Below are 20,000 nucleotides of genomic sequence, written 5' to 3'. Positions count from 1 at the left end.
CCGGTGAAACAAGAAGGCCACTGTTGTGCGGGATTTTGTTTTTTTACCACAACAAACCATTTCCATCCCGATGCCGAATCGCAGCGTGCCGACAGTCGAGACGCGTTGAGGATCCGTCCCAGGTGTGTGTCAGACTTTATGCATCTAATAAAAACTGTATAGAGAGAAGTTAGGACGAAGTATATAAGTATATAGCGCTGTCTCTGTTTGTTTTGGACTGGGGTGATCCTCCATGAGGTTATTTTTTTTGGAGTAGGCTACTAACATAACATTAAAAAAATGAAGTCATTCGTCTTAAGTCAGACCGTTGGGGGGGGAAACAAAAAGAACCAACCGCAATGACCTCAGAAATATCAACAATTAAGTGGAAGTCATTTAGAGTCTGGAGGGGAAAGTTTCACAGGGAGATGGACCAACTCGCTTTTTAAAAAAGTGACGCGACTAACCGCCTTCACCAGAGTGTTATTTTGTTAAGACTATAACAGGACGATTGATGACTTTGGACCATTGCAGTTTTCCATCTTCTCTGACGTAGTCCCGGTTAAAGCGTTGTAATTGCTCCTATTAACGTAATTTAACCTACTTCCAATTTCCCACCTCCCTGGACGAGATGAGGCAAAGTGCATGCGCGGCAATCAAAACAAGCGTAAACGCCCCACGCTGCGACACCATACGGCGTGTGTGGGAGTCAGTGTGTGTGTGGGTGTGCGTGAGTGCGCGTGCAAGCGTGTGCGCGGCTTCGTTCAATTTGCTCGTCACGCATTAATTGTGTAATTGAAACCGCCCTTGTCTACGGCAGAATGAGAAGCGCGCTTTCTGTGACTGTTATCCTCCATCCTATTATCCATCCGCCTTCTCTCTTCTCTTCTCACCCCCCCCCCTTTCTCCTTCTCCCCATTCGCCGGTATTCTTCTTTCTTTTGGTTGTGTTCCACTGTCAGTTAGCAGGCCTATGGTTTATTTGTGTAGCGACGTACTGACAGATGATACGCTGCTCCTGATTGATTGCATTATAGTGGGCCTGCTTGTGCGTGTAGTTTAGCTTACGACATCACGTCTGTGGGAACACATTGTAGAGGTCTTCATCAGGACTGACAGTAAACACGCCATGAATAATGAACACACGCAGGCACGCACAGACACGTACATGTACATACACACACACGGTTAACCTCTGTTGGTGCTGGCTCCTATAGAGATAATTGCTACAGGGAGGCATGCAGCTGTACAGAGCTGACACACACACACACACACACACACACACACACACACACACACACACACACACACACACACACACACACACACACACACACACTCTGTCTCTGTCTCCCCCTTTTACACACACACTCAAAGATACCACAGCTGTCAATGTCAGGGCCAATTGTGTGAGTGTGTGTGTGTGTTTCATTCAAGCGAGAAGGAGGGATCAGTATTTTAGGCGATTAACTTACTCAGAGAATGGCTGCATGACTGTGTGTGTGTGTGTGTGTGTCTGTGTGTGTTTGTTGGTGAGAACATGTTGTTTGAACGTGTAATTTAAACCATCTTTGGTAATCCAACATGGGCCTTTGAGAATTTCCTTACGTGTGTGTATGTATGTGTGTGTGTGTTTTGCAAACCTTTCCCTCAAATGTGTTGGGATAAAAAAACTATAATTATGTCAAGCCATTGTATGACACAGTAAACATTAGGATTTCAAAACAAACATACACACTTATCGTCCATACTTACACACTTATCGACAGACTATTGTCTGTCTGTCCTTCTTTCTTCCTCGCCGTACGTTCTCAGGATTATTTATCCCACCATCTATCCCTCAAAGCCAAACATACTCTCAATTTCGCTCTCTCTCTCCTTTACTCTTTGTGTCTCTCTCTCTTTTAATCTCTTTCTGTCTCTCTTCCTTACTTTGTCTCCATATCTGTCTCTCTTCCATGCTGACTGTCTCTCTGTTTTACTCTCTGTCAATGTATCTCTCTCTCTTACTCCGTCTGTGTCTCTCTCTCCTTTACTCTGTCCATGTATCTCTCTCTTACTCTGTGTCTCGCTCTCTTTCACTCTGTCCATGTCTTTATTTATATATATATATATATATATATATATATACACTGAAACACTCACTATCCTCTTTGGTACTCTGTGGGTTTGTACCCTTTGGCCTCTTCATGGTTAATTTACTGCTCAATAGGTCAGGACACACAAACACACACAAATACAAAAATACATGCAGACACACAAACACACACACACACAGACACATACACATACGAAGTCATGTGTGTGTTCTTAATTAGGGTCTCTTCGTTTCCCAAACAGATCAGCCCTCTGTTGCCGGGTGATTTATTAGGTCATAAGAACAAGACTTCAACATATCCACACACACACACACACACACACACACACACACACACACACACACACACACACACACACACACACACACACACACACACACACACGCAAACCGCCCCTGTGTGTGTGTGTGTGTGTGTGTGTGTGTGTATGTGGCTGTGTTTTAGTTGCTGTGGCCTCCTTTCTGATGCGTGGTTTCTATTGAACAAGCGTTTTAAAAGTTTGATGAGCCTGCCTCTATGATACTTAAAACCCGCTTTTCCTCTTGTTGATGCATATTAAAACAATCGGATCAAGAGGGGTCGGATCATGGGATGTGGTTGAGTTCTTATTGGTTGTTGGTCCCATGATGGTAGCGACTGAAACCCTGTTGTTAGCTCTGCCTGTTTTTTATTAAATCTGTCTGTCTTCTATGAAATAACTTTCACCGATAGCTCATTACTCTCTTCACTTTCAAGTCCTCATTCTGTACCATCGGGACTTCATCCTTGAAGACCCATCTTTGATTTACTCTGACTTGATCAAATCGTAAAGACTGTCTGAGCAGCGGTGGCCATGGTCAGGCATACACTAAAAACTATCGGTCTGTCTATCTATTTACCATCTATCAGTCCATCTATCTATATACCCGTCTGTCGGTACTCCATTTCCTTTCCATTGTGAGTAAACCAAAGATAGGTCAGTATATTTTGCATGGGGATACTGTTTGTTTGGATGAGCGAGCTTGGTTTTCCGATGAGGTCATGGAAGCATGTGTGTGTGTCTATGATATAATGTCTGGTCTGCACCAGTGGATTTGCATATTTGGATCGATCTGATCCATGCAGATAGCGTTACATTACGTCGCTAGTCTCTCGCGGGGCCTCCGCTCGGAATTGCCGCGTCCTGATTGCGATCTCACCCCGGTGATGTCATCGCGTCTGCTGTCGGCCCCTTTAGAACTCTCATTTGACATCACAACAGTAACATCTCCTGTCTGTCTCGCTCTCTTAATAGACGTAACAAAATTAAATCTGAGTTTTAAATGAATAAATCTCTCCCTCTCCTAGGCATTGCCCCTACCCGGTGATGACATCACTGTTGTACCCTGGCCCCGCCCACGTCATGAAGGACATCTCCTCCTCCTCATCATCCTCGCCGATCACCTCCTTACTCCACTACCCCTCCTCCAAGACCGCTGCCGTGCCCTTCTCCCCATCCCTCTCATCCTCCTCCTCCTCCTCCTCTACCTCCACCTCCCCGATGCCGATTCTCTCCTCCTCCACGACTCCCCTCTCCAAGCCCCACGCCTTCAGCCTGCAGACGGGACCCCACCTCATTGCCAGCATGCAGCTCCAGAAGCTCAACTCTCACTACCAGAACCTGGTGGGCTCCGTCGGAGGAGTGGGACCCGTCGCTCAGAGGGGATTCCCCCCCGGCGCCGGGACCTCACTCCTTAATTCCTCCACCTCCTCCTCTTCTTCCTCCTCTGTGCTGGTCGGCGGAGGCGGCGGCGGCGGCGGCGGTAACGGGATGGCGGTTGGCTTCGGGCTGGGACCCCCGGGCTCGGGCACGGCGGCCGGCGGTGGGGGGATCGACTTTGAGGCGGTAGACGAGGAGGTGCTGATGTCGCTGGTGGTGGAGTTGGGTCTGGACCGGGCCAACGAGCTTCCCGAGCTGTGGCTGGGCCAGAACGAGTTCGACTTCATGGCCGACGTGCCGGCCGGCTGCTGACCCAAAGAGAGAGAGAGAGAGAGAGAGAGAGAGAGAATAGGAACATACTAACTGTTTCAAAAAAAAAAGAAAAGTACATTTGCGTCGACAAAAGAAAGAGAAGACTGGCGTTCTCCTGCCTTCTTTTTTGTTTTTCTTTACGTTATCGTTCCCGGCCCGTTGACTCACGCAGAGGAAGTGAGAGGGAACAAACTGTTGGGAGTTCATTTGAGGACATATTTAGTTTTTGCGTTGACAGCGTCTGAGTTTAAACGGTAGCGACGCATCGCTCCTGAGAGGGATGCTTCCCGTCTACGCTTTTCTCGTCCTCTCCCGTCCTCTCCACCGTAACGCGGACGTATACTTACCCTTTAAGGAAATTTAGTTTTAGTCTGTCGGTTGGTTTCTATTTTTCGTTTCGCCCCGATTAATACGGGCGTCTGGGTTGCAGACGCTCATCACGTACCTCGGATTCTGCTGACGGCGACGGCTGGCGAACAAAAAACTGTTTGGAGCATAACCGTGGATGACCGCAGCGATACGGGAACCCGAAGGAAAACCGTTCCCGGAACGGAGGACTGCTGCATTTAGGATCTCTCTGTCTCTCTCACCACTCCCTCACTTCGCTCTTAATGAAAAGAGAGTGATGGACAGTAGAGGTGAGGTCCGCTCGGTGGAATACAAAGAAGCACCTGTTGCACTTGTTTTTTTTCTTACACTCTTTGGTTTCTAACCCCTCCTATTGGGGATTTCATTTTGGGTAGAAAACGACCAAAACATAAATGATTTTCGACAGATGATAAAAATGTCCAACAGGAAACGCAGAATGTGTGCGGTACCACGAGTCACGACAAACATGACCATTTCCTGTTTTTCTTTTAAAACGGACGGCGGTTGTCTTTGTTCCCATGGGAACGGGACCCGGGGCGTAGTCAAGTCCACAAAGCCAGCGATTGTCTAGGGAGCTGTTATCTCCAAACCAACTGTATCTCATTTTCTCCTTTTCATTTCCCTATTTGTGTTTAAACCAATCAGATCCTCCCAGCAGGACAGATTCTACCTTTCAGAGAGTAATGAACGAAGAGGCGACGAGAACCACAGTCTAATGCATTTCATTGGCATTCTTATCGAGGTCGAGGAGGGAAAACATATTTTTATTGGCTTGCATGAGGCAGAAGAGAGGGCTTTCAAAAAAGGCTTGTTTTATTATGAGGGGGATAACCTGACAAAAAAGCAAAAATATGTGGCTTTCTCCAACGTTCTAATGTTCACATCACCACCTTCAGGTTGTTGATTTAGCTGTTGATTTGTTTGTGACTGAAATAACACAGTTCCCATCGCAGTTTGGACTCATTTGATTTCACGGTTTCCTATTCCCATGACATAACTAGATTGGAACTCACCACAACACTGCCTTGCTCAACGGCACTTGAGACGCTATCTCTGCTAACAGTTTTTGCACTGCGGATGTCTCAGCGGTCACCGTGGCATCGCCGTGGCTACCAACCAGCAATGCCACGGTTAGCCTCACCAAACATCTGGATTGGGAGTAAAAGTATAAACTGTGTGTGTGTGTGTGTGTGTGTGTGTGTGTGTGTGTGTGTGTGTGTGTGTGTGTGTGTGTTGGGTAACTCATCCATGGAAAGAAAAAAAGCGCATGCCAGGCCTCATGCATTTATTTAGAGACAAGACATCACTGTTGGGTCAGCTTACACACACACACACACGCACGCACATACATACACACACACAACTCTATCTTCTCCTTTTCTTAACGTTCTTGTTTGTCTATTTAATGAAAGGTTTAAACGGCCATGGCACTCAAGGAAAGCTTGACGGAGGACAGGGTTGATTTAGTCAGGGTTTCTTAAGCTAACCTAACCTTGTTCCAAAGATAAACAGACAATCTACTGTTGAGGTCGCTCTGAGAAAGACATTTCCACTAGTCATTTTCTTTTTTTAACTAATGTTATTTAAGCATTAGGCCTACTAAACGGAGGGTTTGTTAGTTTATCATGAGGGGGTGGCCTTTTGTTGCCACTCTATTTCATCACGCGTCCATCCAATAGTTTGAATTCTCCCACGACTTTTAATTTCCTCTCTCCACTGACCCTCATGAGTTGGTTAATCCGTTCTGGGACCCCTTGCCAGGTCTTTAAAAAATTCAAGGTAACCCCCCCTCCTCAAAATCCTGCTTCAATTAACTTGACCTTCTTTCATAGCTCAAGTCGCGCCAGGTGGGCGGGGTCAAACAATGACTGGCAACCATACAATGCCCACTGGGGCTTTAGGCCACGATAAAAAGGCTATATAAAGGCTTCTGTGTACATTGCTTTGATTTAGATTATATACCCTGGCATGACCTCTACCCTCTTAGCCTGCCTCCCCCCCAGCCTCTAAAACCTGTTGGCGGGGAGACAATGAACACGTAAATGAGCGCACTGACTGCTCTTTGTGTACTAATTGGATTTCCTTTTGGTTCTTTCACATGAGCAAAAAGATTAATTAAAAAGCCATGGAGGCAACAAAACGATATTGGAACTATTCTTGTTATGCACCATAAAATATAACAAAACATAACTAGGTCAGGGGCTCCCATTCATGTCTGCACAGTGATTGTGTGTGTGCGTGTGAGATTACGTTCACTCTGGAAATATTAGTTTTATTTATTAGGTTTACCTAATAGTTCTCCCCTCGTGAAATTGTGTTTAATATGAGTTGGAGGGGGGTTTCATCTTGTCCAACATGGATAAACGGCGACCTCATCTAGTGTTGTACTGGCCCAGACTTCGCCCTACAAGGAAATGTTTCAGCAGAGGATGGTTCTAGTGCCATACAAAGCGTTGTGCAAAATGTAATAGATTTAAGATCTGTTTTGACTTATTGACTGTCTGAGGTATTCAGCTCGTCATCTGGGGATCACAAAAACAGCAGTTGTTGATTATTTTTAAAACAAATTTGTTTTACGATCCACTAACGGAAATGTGTTTGATTCCTCTCGTCTGAGACTCTACATTTTTATCTGGACGGATTAATTTCCATTTTCCACTCAGATGAACCTTTTCCTTCTTAGTTGGTTTACCAATGATGACGTGATTATTCAAAGATGATTCCTTGTTTAAAAAAAAGAAGCACTTTTTGTTCGATTGCTCTCACTTGTACATGCTCATGAATATGTAAATGAACATTATTGAACAACTGTATTTTTGTTACTCATCTCCGAGATTGGGGAAACATAAAAAATGTTTATGACAAAGTTAATTGAGTGAGACTTTTTTTTTTACATTAAAACCATATACTTTAACAGCATATATTCCGATTGCAATGCGGTAAACGAGCGTTATCAAAAACACAAATTGATATGTCAATTAAATTAATTGTTTACTTGGAAACTCAGAGCGTTGCTCTCCGACTTTCGCACATACTGCCACCTTGTGGCCTTTTCTGCATAGCAAAACTCTAATAAATCAATAAGACGTTACATTGGAGTTACAATGTAACTCCAAGTCAACGACCATGTTGAACAGAACGCTATCATGTGATATACATTGTTATCAACGGTATTTATGACTTCAGAACTTGTTAATATGTGTGTTCACAGCTGCTTAAGTGTGTGTGTGTGTGTGTGTGTGTGTATTCTTGAGTTCTGACAAGTTTGGTCCCAAATCCCCAAGTCCATTAAACAGACATCCGACAGATATACCCTCCTTTTGAGTGACAGTATTATTATTGTCTGGAACGAAGAATGGAACGAAGATGCCGCCTCCTCCGAAGTCCGACCGCCACTGGAACTTGTCATCTTTCTCCTCTCCGTATCCCTGCGCCACCTCTACATGCGCTTCACACACAGAGCACTAGGGGGCTCCAAAGTCCGGCCAGTGAAAAGCGTCTCCTCATCATTCACGGTCGTCCCTGTCTCCTCCTTTACATCCCTCTTCCCGGGGCCGAGGAGAGGTCGTTTCCGAGAGAGCGCTAACGTTGGATAGAGGGCCAGCAGCGGCAGAGCCACCTGGGGGCTTTCGGTCCTCCTGCTCCTCGCTCTCCTCTCGGCGCCCCCCCCGGCCCAGGGGATAACTTCTTGCCTTCATCCTTCACGGTAACCTTCACCCAGGCCTCGGCGTCCACCTGCTCCGCCACACATACGCACACGCACAAATATATTATATGCATAGAATCATATAATCCTATTTTACCAACAGGTGCGAGGCTGATTACAAACAGTTGACAATTCTACCCCTTTGTGACATCACAACACCCAGAGTGTCCACCCAGATGTAGAATGTTCATCTACAAAGTTCCATTGAAAAAAACGATTTGATATAAAAAGGTAGAGGAAGTTTGACACTCTACCTGAGATGAAGGGCTGTCTGTGATGTGTAACTCTGCTCCAGACCACAGTCTGAAGGAGAGAGGGGGATAAAGAGAAAGCAGATTAGTTTACTGTATGCTCTCGGTAATAGTTTCTCTCAATCACTTCACACTTTCTCTCAGTTCACAGAACCAAAAACCATGAGGAGAATGAGAAATTATGATTTTGGATCACGGCGATGTCATTGCCTCTCGCTGTTGGCGTGCCAGTCTGTGACATCGTCGGGAAGGGGGAGGCATGGGGGAGATCCTTCAGAGGATTTAGTGTCGTAGTGCCGCTGTCTCTTTGCGGGTTTCGAACAGACAACCTCCAGCTCGTCTATACTGCGGTACTCACCGTGTTCTGCCACCTTCACTTGGATCGCTGTGGAAAGGGGGGGGACAACATGAAACAAACCATGTCACTACATAAACTAAACACTGTGCATGAATTATCTTACAACTCAACTTTTTAGTTTTTAATTAAAAGTTCTTGGTTTGATCCCCGATGGTATTGAAAGGGCAACACACCCTTGCTTCTCTGTGAAGGATTACGGTTCTTCTCGGTTTGCAGAGCCCCCGAGCTCTCTGACAGGCGGCGTCTCTAGTCACTCTCTGTGGAGCAAAATGGAGGTAAAAAAAAACAATATAAAAGAAATCCTAATTCCACCCAAAAAAAGGAAATAGCGTTTCACCCCCCTTCCCCCATCCCTTTTTTTTTTCTCTCGTCTTTACCAGCGGTGTCAGCACCAAGGATGGTATAGATTCGCAACACGGCGGCACAATATAATAACGTATTTTTTCATGTGGCCCAAAAGGGGTTCATTAGGAGTGAATGAACTGTTTACACTTAATCTAAGCTCTTGAATTCTCCCGGCTGCATCTTCTGCTGAGCCTGGGAGAAAAACACAATACAATACATCTATTTAAGGTAGAATAAAGCTAATGAATGAGAATTGCTTGAATGTTGAAATGTAACACAACCAACAAACACAACACAATAAATGGCCCCAACAGTAACTGAAATCACAACTATACAGCTGTAATTATGAATGATGTTATAAAGGTTGAATACATTAGTCGTGCAACTCACCTGGTTGTTAGGTGTGAAATGATGGCTACACAGGTGGGTGTTCCAGCACTTCCACTATTCATACTTATTAAACAGTGTCCTTTCTTTTGGACAAAGATATCAGTAACTTTGACTTTTTTGCAGAATTCAACTTTATTTTATTTCAGTTTTGAAAGTTTCTTCATCGCAATAGAGATGATTGCCAGGGATAAAACTTGTCCTTGGTCAGTCCGATTTGGACTGCAAGTTTGGAGTTGTTGAAATCAAACAAAGACCTTTCAAAGTATCAGAATCGGAGGGGAGTCATAGGGCAGGCTGAGCTTTGCTGCCATCCTCGTCCATCCCTGTAGAAGGACAGCAACAGGCAGGACTGCGCCATTCACCGGGTCCGGCATCATTCAGCTCTCACCATGACTTATTGTCAACACAAGGACACATCAAGTATCTTTGGGACACACAAGAGGATCACCAATTCAATCCAACTTTCGTGCAGCCAACCCTGAGGCAGTGAAGAAGCCATCTCGTCTTCTGCTGTCCAAAAATTAACATATTCATCCAACATAGGCATTTCATAACCATAGGGGAGATTTGAGGGTACAGGTAATCATAGCAATCAACAGATGAACAAATCCTAGATCACACCCTTTGAGCAATACAAAACACAATAAGAAACGACAGTGATACATGGAGATGCCTTGGTGTCCGACAGCCCTGCTGCTCTCTCCCGGATAAAAGCTGCGATCCTGCCCAACTCGTACACGTTCTTATGGTATTTACTCAACATTGAACGGCATCTTGTACACACCGCTTTGTGAAAGCCATCGCACGGTGTCACCCTTGCTCCCGTTATAGCCTCTAAAGCCTGCGTGTAGTCCGGCTTTCTCCCGGGAGGAAGCGCTCCCGGTCCTGCATGGCAACAGGTTGTGTTTGTTCTTCTTGTCGAGGTTGAAAGAGTCGCAACATGCACGGCAAACATCGGGGGATATCTGTGGAGTTTTGTCGTTTATCATCTTGTTGTTGAAGAGAGAAAGAACGACAGTTTCTCATCGTCTTCTTCTTCAGTTATTTTTGTGTGTGTTTTAAATTGCTGCCCTCCAGAGGACATCTGAAGTACCAGACGAAAGACACAATTCTGTTTTTCAAGGATTCCTCTTATTCTTGATGCTTAGTTTTTTCCGCTGAGGAGATGTCCCATGAATAATGAATACAACTTAGCGATGCATATCAAATTGCAATAACAACTGACTTAAAAATGACTCTGTGTATGAAGTTACTTACTTGGACATGTGTAGTCTATGGCCAAGTGTCTACAAACCTATTCAACGTTTAAATTGATCAGATATACATATATACAATATTATATACAAATATTTACAATAAGCTAAACATTATGATTTATTTAATGAACGTATTGATATGTATGACCATGTCCTAAATAAGGAAGGTCCCCCATCTATGCTATTTTTTTTCTGTCCCTCCCGGTCTGCCGTACGCGCGTTTATCATCCGGGGCCGGAAGTAAGGAGGTCCTTTCCCCCGCAGACTCCAACATGGTGAGCCGTTTACTCTCCTGATTCCCATCCGAACTCATCTTTAAACATCACTTTCTGTTGTCCAACTATCACGCATTTTAACATTACAATCTATAAAGTCCCTATGTTTAAGATGGATGATGGCAAAATTGCCGATTAATCAAATTTATTTCGTTAAAGTAATGGGACTGAACCTCAGTGTGGCTATCATTCGTAGCAATGCTAGTCATTAGCATTCAGTACATTGTAGTATGCACTTCCGCTGTTGTGTCATGCGTTTTAACAATAAGTACGCGATATTGTTTTCTCATAAAGTGTTGTGTTGAGAAACAAGCCGATATTTGTGTTGCAAAAGACAAACGCAATGTTAGGCCGAAACCGGGTTCGGCTCCCACTCGTCTGAATGTATAGCCATTAGCATTGGTGGCTAACCCGCAAGAATCCTTCGCTGTCTTGCGTGGGAAATGAACGTACTGCGTCTCCATGTATGCTCTATTAACGGTATGTTTTAAACCATCTGGCACCCTTCTAGGCACGAGGACCGAAGAAGCACTTGAAGCGCGTCGCGGCGCCCAAGCATTGGATGCTGGACAAGCTCACCGGAGTGTTCGTAAGTCTTCATCTACTATATGTTCTGGGTGTCCTGGTTGTGTCTTTAGGTCTTGCTAAGCCCCTAGTGAGGTCTTCGGGGTTGGTTCATGTTTAGTTGTGTGTACATCCTCGGTCTTGAACGTAATGTTAGATGGCATGCAGTTTTCTTACATGCACCTGGTTCATACTAGCAGTCCGTATAATAAACAGACACATACAGAATACATCTCCGTCTATGTTTTGGGGTATCCTTACTGATTGTGGCTGTATGTCTTCTGTAAGGTAGATCTCAATGTCCATTTTAATTGGAGTAATGCCCACTCCTAGACCAAAACATGGCATACCTATTCTTCGAACAAGGTGTGAACATTTCCCCTGAGCGAATGACTGAAGAGATTTGTTCGTTTTAACTCAAACCTTTTCCTAGTGGACCACAACAATTGATATAGCTGTTTGATGTTGAATCAGTTAACCAGGTCTCCCATCAGGACCATCCAGCAGGCTGACTGTATCTTCCCTTTCCCCCTCTCAGGCTCCTCGTCCTTCCACCGGTCCCCACAAGCTTAGGGAGTGCCTACCCCTCATCATCTTCCTTAGGAACAGGCTGAAGTACGCCCTGACCGGAGATGAGGTCAAGAAGATCTGCATGCAGAGGTTCATCAAGATCGACGGCAAGGTCCGCACCGACATCACCTACCCCACCGGGTTCATGGGTGAGTCCCTGCACCATGGTTACCGGCTAGAGGGGTGCTAACTGGGGCAGGTTTATGTACCCCCCACCATGACTTTGAGGTATGATGAGGGGAGTTAGTGATGGTGCGTACATGTGTGGATGTGGCATTCTGATTCTCTAGTTGTTTATTTTCGGTTTTCTCTGAAGTTTCTCAACTGTTTCAAAGAGAATGCAGCATACTGATATAACTGATATAACTGATATTACGCGTCCAGGCTTTATTTTTCAAGATGAGGTTGAGGTTTTATAGGAGACCCCAACACTAAAGAAGAGTTAATGATGTTGCTTTCAGGTACTGCTTAACGTCTGGTCATGGATGCCTCTTATTCTTTCTTTGAATTGCCAGCATGCATTTGGACCTCTGCTAGGGTAGAACATGCCTCCTAAATGGGTCGGTTTCTTGTATAGACGTTTCAACATCAAACCTTAAAGTCTCAGCAATTCACAAGGATGCTAACCAAAAGAACGGTAAAACAATAATAACATGAAGGAAATAACAACTTAAAACGATAACTTTTAAGATGGTGGATGGCTTGTACAAGATGATTCTATGTGTCTCCACAGATCTAATGTTGATCAATTCATTGGTATATGAAGATGGGTTCAGAACCTTTGGTCTGGATTGGCACATCGTTTTTAAAGGGAAACACACTGATGTGACCGGGACTACAATGTGAACCTGCTACATGGTATACTATAGGGCTGGGTATTGCCAGGTACCTTTCAATTCGATTCTTTAGGTCTTCATTCGATTAGATTTCGATATTGATCCAATTGCTTTGATATCGATTCAGTAATACGTGCAGATGACAAAAATACCTAAATATTATTTAGAATTAACCATTTCATAATGAATTAACCATTTCATTGTACTTAAACTAGCATAAAGGGAATACACCTGTATAGTATTGTTCCTGAGCTAAACGTGGACAAATGTAAAAGGGCATGTACATTTAGGCATACTCGCTTCTAGATTACAATGACAAATTACAAAGCTTTTTTCTTTTTTTTATATGGAAATAATCTTAGAAAGAAAAAATCTGAATCGCGAACAAATAAATTGCAGTGTATTGATGAATCGATATTTTTACCCAGCCCTAGTATATTATGTTGTGCATTCGGACCATGGTTCTACCAATTTTATTATGTAACATGGCAGGAAAAGGGCAATGATGACCTTATACATTACTTGATCATCACTGAACTGAAACCATAACAATGTCCTCTAAGAAGTTCTGAGCTCTTCGGTAGAACTACATTTCCCTACATCATTATAACCCAGGCAATCAATGTCATCTGCGTCAGGAATGATTTGTTTATTATTTATCGTCTTGATTTTCTCATTGTCCTGTCAGGTGAACATCAGTTTTATAGCACTTTTACGAACATTTATCTTAAGAATGTTGCATTGACCGTATGTTTTTGCATGTGCACCCGTCATAGAATAGCTGTCTTGTATTTCAGCTAATTGGATACTTAATTTAACAATAATCCTGTCTGGTTTGAGAGGAACCAATCTTGTCAGTGTCTCCTAGCAACATTTGTTTGATTATCATTAATCAGCTGGGGTCAATTTCAGGCCACTGCTGGATGATACACAAATGTAATGTTTTTTAAAATGGTGGTAATACACAGGGCAATGCTGGTTTTCTTGCTGTTTATACAACAGATGGGCCAACGTCAACTGCCCCAGTTTAATGGATTAGACTGTTTTGGGCATTATTTCACTGGCCTGTTACTACTGCACTGAGGAGAAAAGCATGTTATTCCTCTGTCCCGTTGCTGCTTTACTAAGGAGAACAATAATGTTACTCCTTGTAAAAGCACCACGTGAGGTAACCCAGTGTTTAAGAATGCTGCGGCGTCTTGCATTACCCCAGGAAAACGTTATGTGCAGACAATGCTTAATCTGAATATTAAGAGATTTGGCTTGATTTCTTGATCCTCTGGATGGTGAAGTTAGTGGGACATCCCAAGCATATATGGGTCTCGCTGTGCATCTCGCTGATGCACAGCCTAGGTCTATGTTTGGACATGGGTATTCACCGTGAATGCGTGCTAAATAAAATAGAATCAGAAGTTTGCAGATGGAAGGGCTAATCATTAATATACAGAACAGTCTTTGCTGTCGGTTGTGTTGACTAAATGTGATGACCGGGGTCTTGATGCTGATGTGTGTGTGTGTTCCTCCTCCAGATGTGATTAGCATCGAGAAGACAGGAGAGCACTTCCGTCTCATCTACGATGTCAAGGGACGTTTCGCCATCCATCGCATCACCGTTGAGGAGGCCAAGGTAAACGCTCATTTAAAATCATGTCATGTTTCTAATCGGAAGTATTGCAGTTGCCTTGCTCAATTCTTTAGACTTCAGAATCGTTGTTGTTCCATGGGAATAGTTCTCGAATGCACCGCCTCAATCATGCATTCATGAACCATACTTTGTGAAAAGTATATCGAGAATGCATAATTGAGAATGCAGCTTTCCGATGCAAATCGCCTTGGAAGCTTATAGCTGGGCTTGCAGTGTGCATACGTATTCTTTAGATGTTAAGCTCTCCCTCTTTCTCTGCAGTACAAGCTGTGCAAGATCAAGAAGATCATCATCGGCACCAAGGGAATCCCCCACTTGGTGACCCACGATGCCCGCACCATCCGCTACCCCGACCCCCTCATCAAGGTGCACGACACCGTGCGCATCGACCTGGAGTCCGGCAAGATCACCGAGTTCATCAAGTTCGACACCGGTACGTAGGCCTGGAGCGTGGGACTCTGCAGCGTGTTCACGTCTTTTCACATTTCACTGCCACGAGGGTTCGGTGTCAGCGTCCAACCTGTAGGATGTATTGATCAGCTTACACAGTGGACTGTCCCAACGGACACGCTGAGAGGGGATCTACCATACATCTGGGTGGACCCTGCCATTTGCTACATCACAAATTTTCGATTTTAAAATGACTTTACCTCACACTCGAGGTAAAATAGAGGTCCTATCATTTAAACCACGTGATTTTAACAGGGTGAGTTTCAAGTGATCCATTTAGACTTGAACTTTCTTTGCAATTAATGATTTTCTCGGAGCAATGATGAAAAGTTGGTTTTGACAAGCGATGAAACTATTCACCAATTCCTCTAAGAAGTTCTGAGCTCTGTAGGAATCTTCTTATAAAATTGCAATTCATTTTAAACCGACGTTTTGAGGAGCACAGTGCATTCCACCTTGGCCTTTATAGATAGAAAGGCTTTCCCATGGATTGGGGCAGATTTGAACAGTTTATAAATGAGAGCAAAGTGAAGTCTTTGTCTTGTCAATGGTCTAGGCTTACAAGACGCCCTTGACCGGTCAATTCTAATGTTTGAATATCCAACTACAAAACTAACGACGTCCAGCGCCTCTTCGTATATATTTTTTCAGCGCTATATTCAGACGAAAGACTAAACCGAGTCTTCTCCCTGCATCCCCCAAAAATGCATAGACTTCAAAACATTTATATTTGAGATTTAAATGCATACCTACCGAACAAATATTCAACTATTTTGCCTCAGCCCTCTTAAGTTATGTCTTGATTTACAAACTGTCCCTTGACATCGATGGTGTTCCAAGCTTGTACATGTGTCTAGAGGTTGTCTTGGGGACGGTGGTTCTAATTCCTGCCCTTCCTTTCCCAGGCAACATGTGCATGGTGACCGGTGGTGCCAATTTGGGTCGTATCGGCGTCATCACCAACCGGGAGCGCCACCCTGGCTCCTTCGACGTTGTGCACGTCAAAGACACCAGCGGCAACATCTTCGCCACCAGGCTGTCCAATATCTTCGTCATTGGCAAGGTGAGAACAAAGACCATTCATTTAAGACTTTTTTTTTTTTCTAATTCACCAAACTTAATGTGGAAATTTAGCTCAAAACGTTCATCACACTGCATGTGTTGCTTAAAGGAGTTCCTATTTGAACTGCCACGTTGGTTGGGTGTAGGAGTGTCCTCCCGGGCAGGGTCCACCCGGTATGACATATAGATCAGCCTAGCCAGGGGACTGAACCAACGGGCAGGCTGAGAGTTGATCTCCATACATCTGGGTGGACCCTGCCATTTGTTACATCACAACTTTATTCAATTTTAAAATGACTTGTTATATGACTCTACCTCACACCCGGGGTAAAATAGAGGTCCATTTAAGCAATCATTGTAACCATATGGGTGATTTTTAACAGGCTGTTGAGTTTCAAGTGATCCATTTAGACTTTGCCATTCTTAATGATTATCTCAGAGCAATGATGAAAAGTTGGTTTTGACAAGCAATGAAACTATTCACCAATTCCTCTAAGAAGTTCTGAGCTCTGCAGGAATCTTCCTATAAAGTTGCAATTAATTTTAAAACGAATCATAAACTGACATTAAAGCAGTTTGAGGAGCACAGTGCACTCTATCTTGGTCTTTATCGATTAAATAGAAAGGCTTCTTCTAGATTAGTTGTCTGCATATTGAATCAATATGCTTATGCATTTTATGACAAACACTTCTTGGAACTACCATAGTAGATGCACTTTTTAAGTCTTATTTATTCAGAAATCTCAATTGCTGTCAGTCTGATTATTTACAATACTTGAATACTATGATCTCTGTTCATTTCTGATTTAAACCAAAATGTCATGTCGCTGGTCCATAGATTGCATTAAGGTGCCTGTTGTGCTGCACCTGTTAATCGTCACCCCTCCCTCTTTCTGTTACCAGGGCAACAAGCCATGGGTGTCCCTGCCCAGAGGAAAGGGTATTCGTCTGACCATCGCAGAGGAGAGGGACAAGAGAATTGCTGCCAAGGCCATCAGCGGTTAAACTAGTCCCAAAAAGAGCTGGTTTTGAATAAACTGATATTTACTAAACACCTTGACTGGTTTGTCTGCTTTTGTTTGTCAAGTCACTGATGTGTAGTAACTGAAATTGTCAGAATTTGATGGTGGAGGGGCCTCCTATTACAGTTGTGGAATAAAATGTATGGGAAAGTATGCAGGGTCTTAGGGAGGGAAGACTTGGCAATGCTTTTAAATTTGGGTTATTACATTGCCATAACTTGTTTAAACGTATGCTTGGGAAGAGTGAACGTCATGATTAATGTTTGCCTATTTCAATCGAAGGTTACTGCAGGCCCTAGATGTAATCTGTACCTACTGGGTGATTTTTAGCTCACTACAAAGTGAGAGTAAGCTCCATAATTAAAAGTAATGGAGGTTAAATGAGCTTTAGAGTGACCTCTTCTCTACAATGACTGGATCGACCCAAAGCAAACATGTTGATTAGTGGTGTTCCTTGATACAATCTCGGCCTACTTGAGGTTAGAGGTTGGTTTCTCAACGCAAATTAACGAGTAAACTGCAAAGTTGTATCTGCTCCCACAGGTATGGTGGGGATGTCACCCCTTGCCACGGGGTAACTAACAACCATAAATTAGGCTTAATATATGGTTTGGTTGGGCATTTAATGCAAAACAATGTGGCGACATTAAAATACTTTAAATTGAATCATTAACTCCAATGTAGTTAAGTGTAGATTCAACCAAAGCACTAATCGTTGCTGGACAGTTTACTTTTGAGCGGGCTTTCCTGAAATGAGGCATTGTATCTCAAGACTGTCTTTGGTTCTCTTGTCCGCTCTTCATGGCTATTCTTAGTTTATGCTCATCTCCGAAGTAGTTACCTAATCCCCCTCTCCCTCAATAAATCCCTACTTCCACTCATTTTCTGTTTTATCCATCTGTTTCCATATCTGTCTCTTTTTACTATTGCTCACTATAAACGTCTCGTCTTTCCCTTCAAGACAGGCAGCGTTTTCAAAATATTTGGACTAGAAAATGTGGACACATTTTCCCTAATCTAATCTTTGTTAACACAGCATTGTTCAATCATTTTTAACACAGTTCTTGGAAGATTCTTATGATAATCCATTGTTGGCTGGGTAAAAACTATCATGTTAAAATTATCATCTGGTTTTAATGGAAATCAACCTTAAAACACTTATGTCTCTTACAAATCAATTTCATATCTATAGTTTAATTTATGATATGTAACCTTTGTTCGACCCTTCATAAAAAGTATTTTGTCCACTGAATTGGGGAGAGGGAGGTAGAAGAACTAGTAGTACTGATTGAATACATAGTATTTCCCCATGCCAATACCGTTTTTCTTTATTAACTTGAATAGAAGTGGAGGTAGAGAGGGGTGGGTGAGGGATGGAGCTGAAGAGAGGAGGGAGCTAGGGAGTGACTGCAGTTAAAAAGACAGCAAGATCAGGGGGGAGGTTGTACTCCTGTAATATCCCTCCCTCTTTCTCACCCTTTTAAGTTGCACCGTCTCTCCTTCCCTGCCTTTTAATCACTGATCTCTCCATCTTACACCTGTTCTCTTCATTCCTTGCCACCTCTCCTCCCTCCATCTCCCCCCCTCCACTTCTCTCACACCCCCCTCCCCCATTTCTCTTTTAACCTCTATCTCTCAATCCCTCTCCTCTCATCTCTTCATCCCACTCTTCTATTTATCTCTATCCCTCTTCTGTCTCTTCATCCCCCTCTTCTTTCTATCTCCATCCCTCCTCTCTCCATCTCTCCATCACTCACTTTAGAATCCTAGAGCGTCTGAGGTGAAGAGGTATCAAACGGCATTCAAACTAGAACATTCCCAACCACATAGTATACACTCATCTGCAGTGTTCACCTGCTAAAGGAACTATCTGCCATTGGCTCTCATTCACCTCACTCCCCCACCCTCTCACTCTCTAGTTTATCCTTTTTATCCCTGTAAGCACTCTATCTCTCATCCTCTTTATCTCTCCCCTCCCTTCCCCACTATCCCTCTCTTTCTCTCTCTGTGGTCTGATTTCAGTTCCACTCCATATGGCGACTGCTGGGATCCAGCCTGTTCACTCACACACACACACACACACACGCACACACACACACACACACACACACACACACACACACCCCCTCCCCCTACCCTCCCTGACTGCAGTGACTAAGCCTTCATATATTTGTGTTTGTGTGTGTTTTTGTGCATGCGCCTCATCGTTCCACTCCCTGCAGTGTCCTGGCTCATGTCTCACCTCTTCCAACATACCTAAACAACACACACCACAGGAATGTGTGTGTGTGTGTGTGTGTGTGTGTGTGTGTGTCGGAGGCCCTGCAACGTTTTTTAAAGTGCATCGTATGGCCTGCTGTCCTGATATAACTCAAACACGATATGCTGTCAGAACGAAAGCACGCTGCCTTTGTTGTTTTCACGTTGATTTGTTACTTACAAGGCGATGCTGAGAACGATCAAAGATTACAATCGATACCGGAGCCATGTCAAAAATCAACACAGAATGTCCATAAAGTAACAATAGAACGTCAACTCAATTATAGATCTTTGAAACAACTATTAAACAGTTTAGACAAACGCATGTGTCTAAATTTTACATTTGCAAAGTGCACATGCCATACATTTATGTATGGCAGGTTAACAATTGAGGTAGCATGAGTTATGAGTAATTATGAGTTGAATCAGTTTTGGAAGTGTCAGGGTTTCTTCCCTTTTGCGTTAGCTAGGGATACATGACAAACTCACTTGGCGTGCTGTGGTTTTTATCATCCCCTGAGATGATGAAAGAACGCCACATCTTCTCGCCATAGAGTTGGCAGCCATTTTGTTTG

The 20,000-nt window shown here is 43.6% G+C and overlaps 2 protein-coding genes across 2 annotated transcripts in view; both read left to right on the top strand.

Moving 5' to 3' along the window:
• The window catches only part of cited1 (Cbp/p300-interacting transactivator, with Glu/Asp-rich carboxy-terminal domain, 1), a 7,373-nt gene extending 118 nt beyond the window's left edge, over window positions 1-7,255 (top strand). Inside the window, exons 1-2 of the mRNA XM_079758410.1 lie at window positions 1-122; window positions 3,404-7,255. The exon at window positions 1-122 is cut by the window's left edge and continues 118 nt beyond it. Coding sequence (XP_079614536.1) covers window positions 3,423-4,067 — 645 coding nt within the window. The 5' untranslated portion in view covers window positions 1-122; window positions 3,404-3,422 and the 3' untranslated portion in view covers window positions 4,068-7,255. The remainder of the gene's footprint in view (window positions 123-3,403) is intronic.
• A 3,721-nt stretch (window positions 7,256-10,976) lies between these two features.
• On the top strand, window positions 10,977-17,196 carry rps4x (ribosomal protein S4 X-linked). Its single transcript, XM_079758139.1, has 7 exons — window positions 10,977-11,017; window positions 11,529-11,606; window positions 12,120-12,300; window positions 14,517-14,614; window positions 14,894-15,065; window positions 15,988-16,145; window positions 17,048-17,196. Exons 1-7 carry the CDS (start codon window positions 11,015-11,017, stop codon window positions 17,147-17,149), a joined length of 792 nt encoding a protein of 263 aa, XP_079614265.1. The 5' UTR covers window positions 10,977-11,014; the 3' UTR covers window positions 17,150-17,196.
• The last annotated feature ends 2,804 nt before the right edge of the window (window positions 17,197-20,000 follow it).

This window comes from Pollachius pollachius, assembly GCF_949987615.1.
Source record: "Pollachius pollachius genome assembly, chromosome: 20".
In the NCBI taxonomy this organism is placed as follows: domain Eukaryota; kingdom Metazoa; phylum Chordata; class Actinopteri; order Gadiformes; family Gadidae; genus Pollachius; species Pollachius pollachius.
The sequence above is the reverse complement of the archived record's forward strand: the minus strand, read 5'-3'. Positions and strand labels throughout refer to the sequence as shown.

Excerpts from the sequence above, each read along its gene's own strand:
- rps4x (XM_079758139.1), top strand. Across the intron at positions 11,607-12,119 it reads ACAAGCTCACCGGAGTGTTC|GCTCCTCGTCCTTCCACCGG; the intron begins GTAAGTCTTCAT and ends TCCCCCTCTCAG. Across the intron at positions 12,301-14,516 it reads CTACCCCACCGGGTTCATGG|ATGTGATTAGCATCGAGAAG; the intron begins GTGAGTCCCTGC and ends TTCCTCCTCCAG.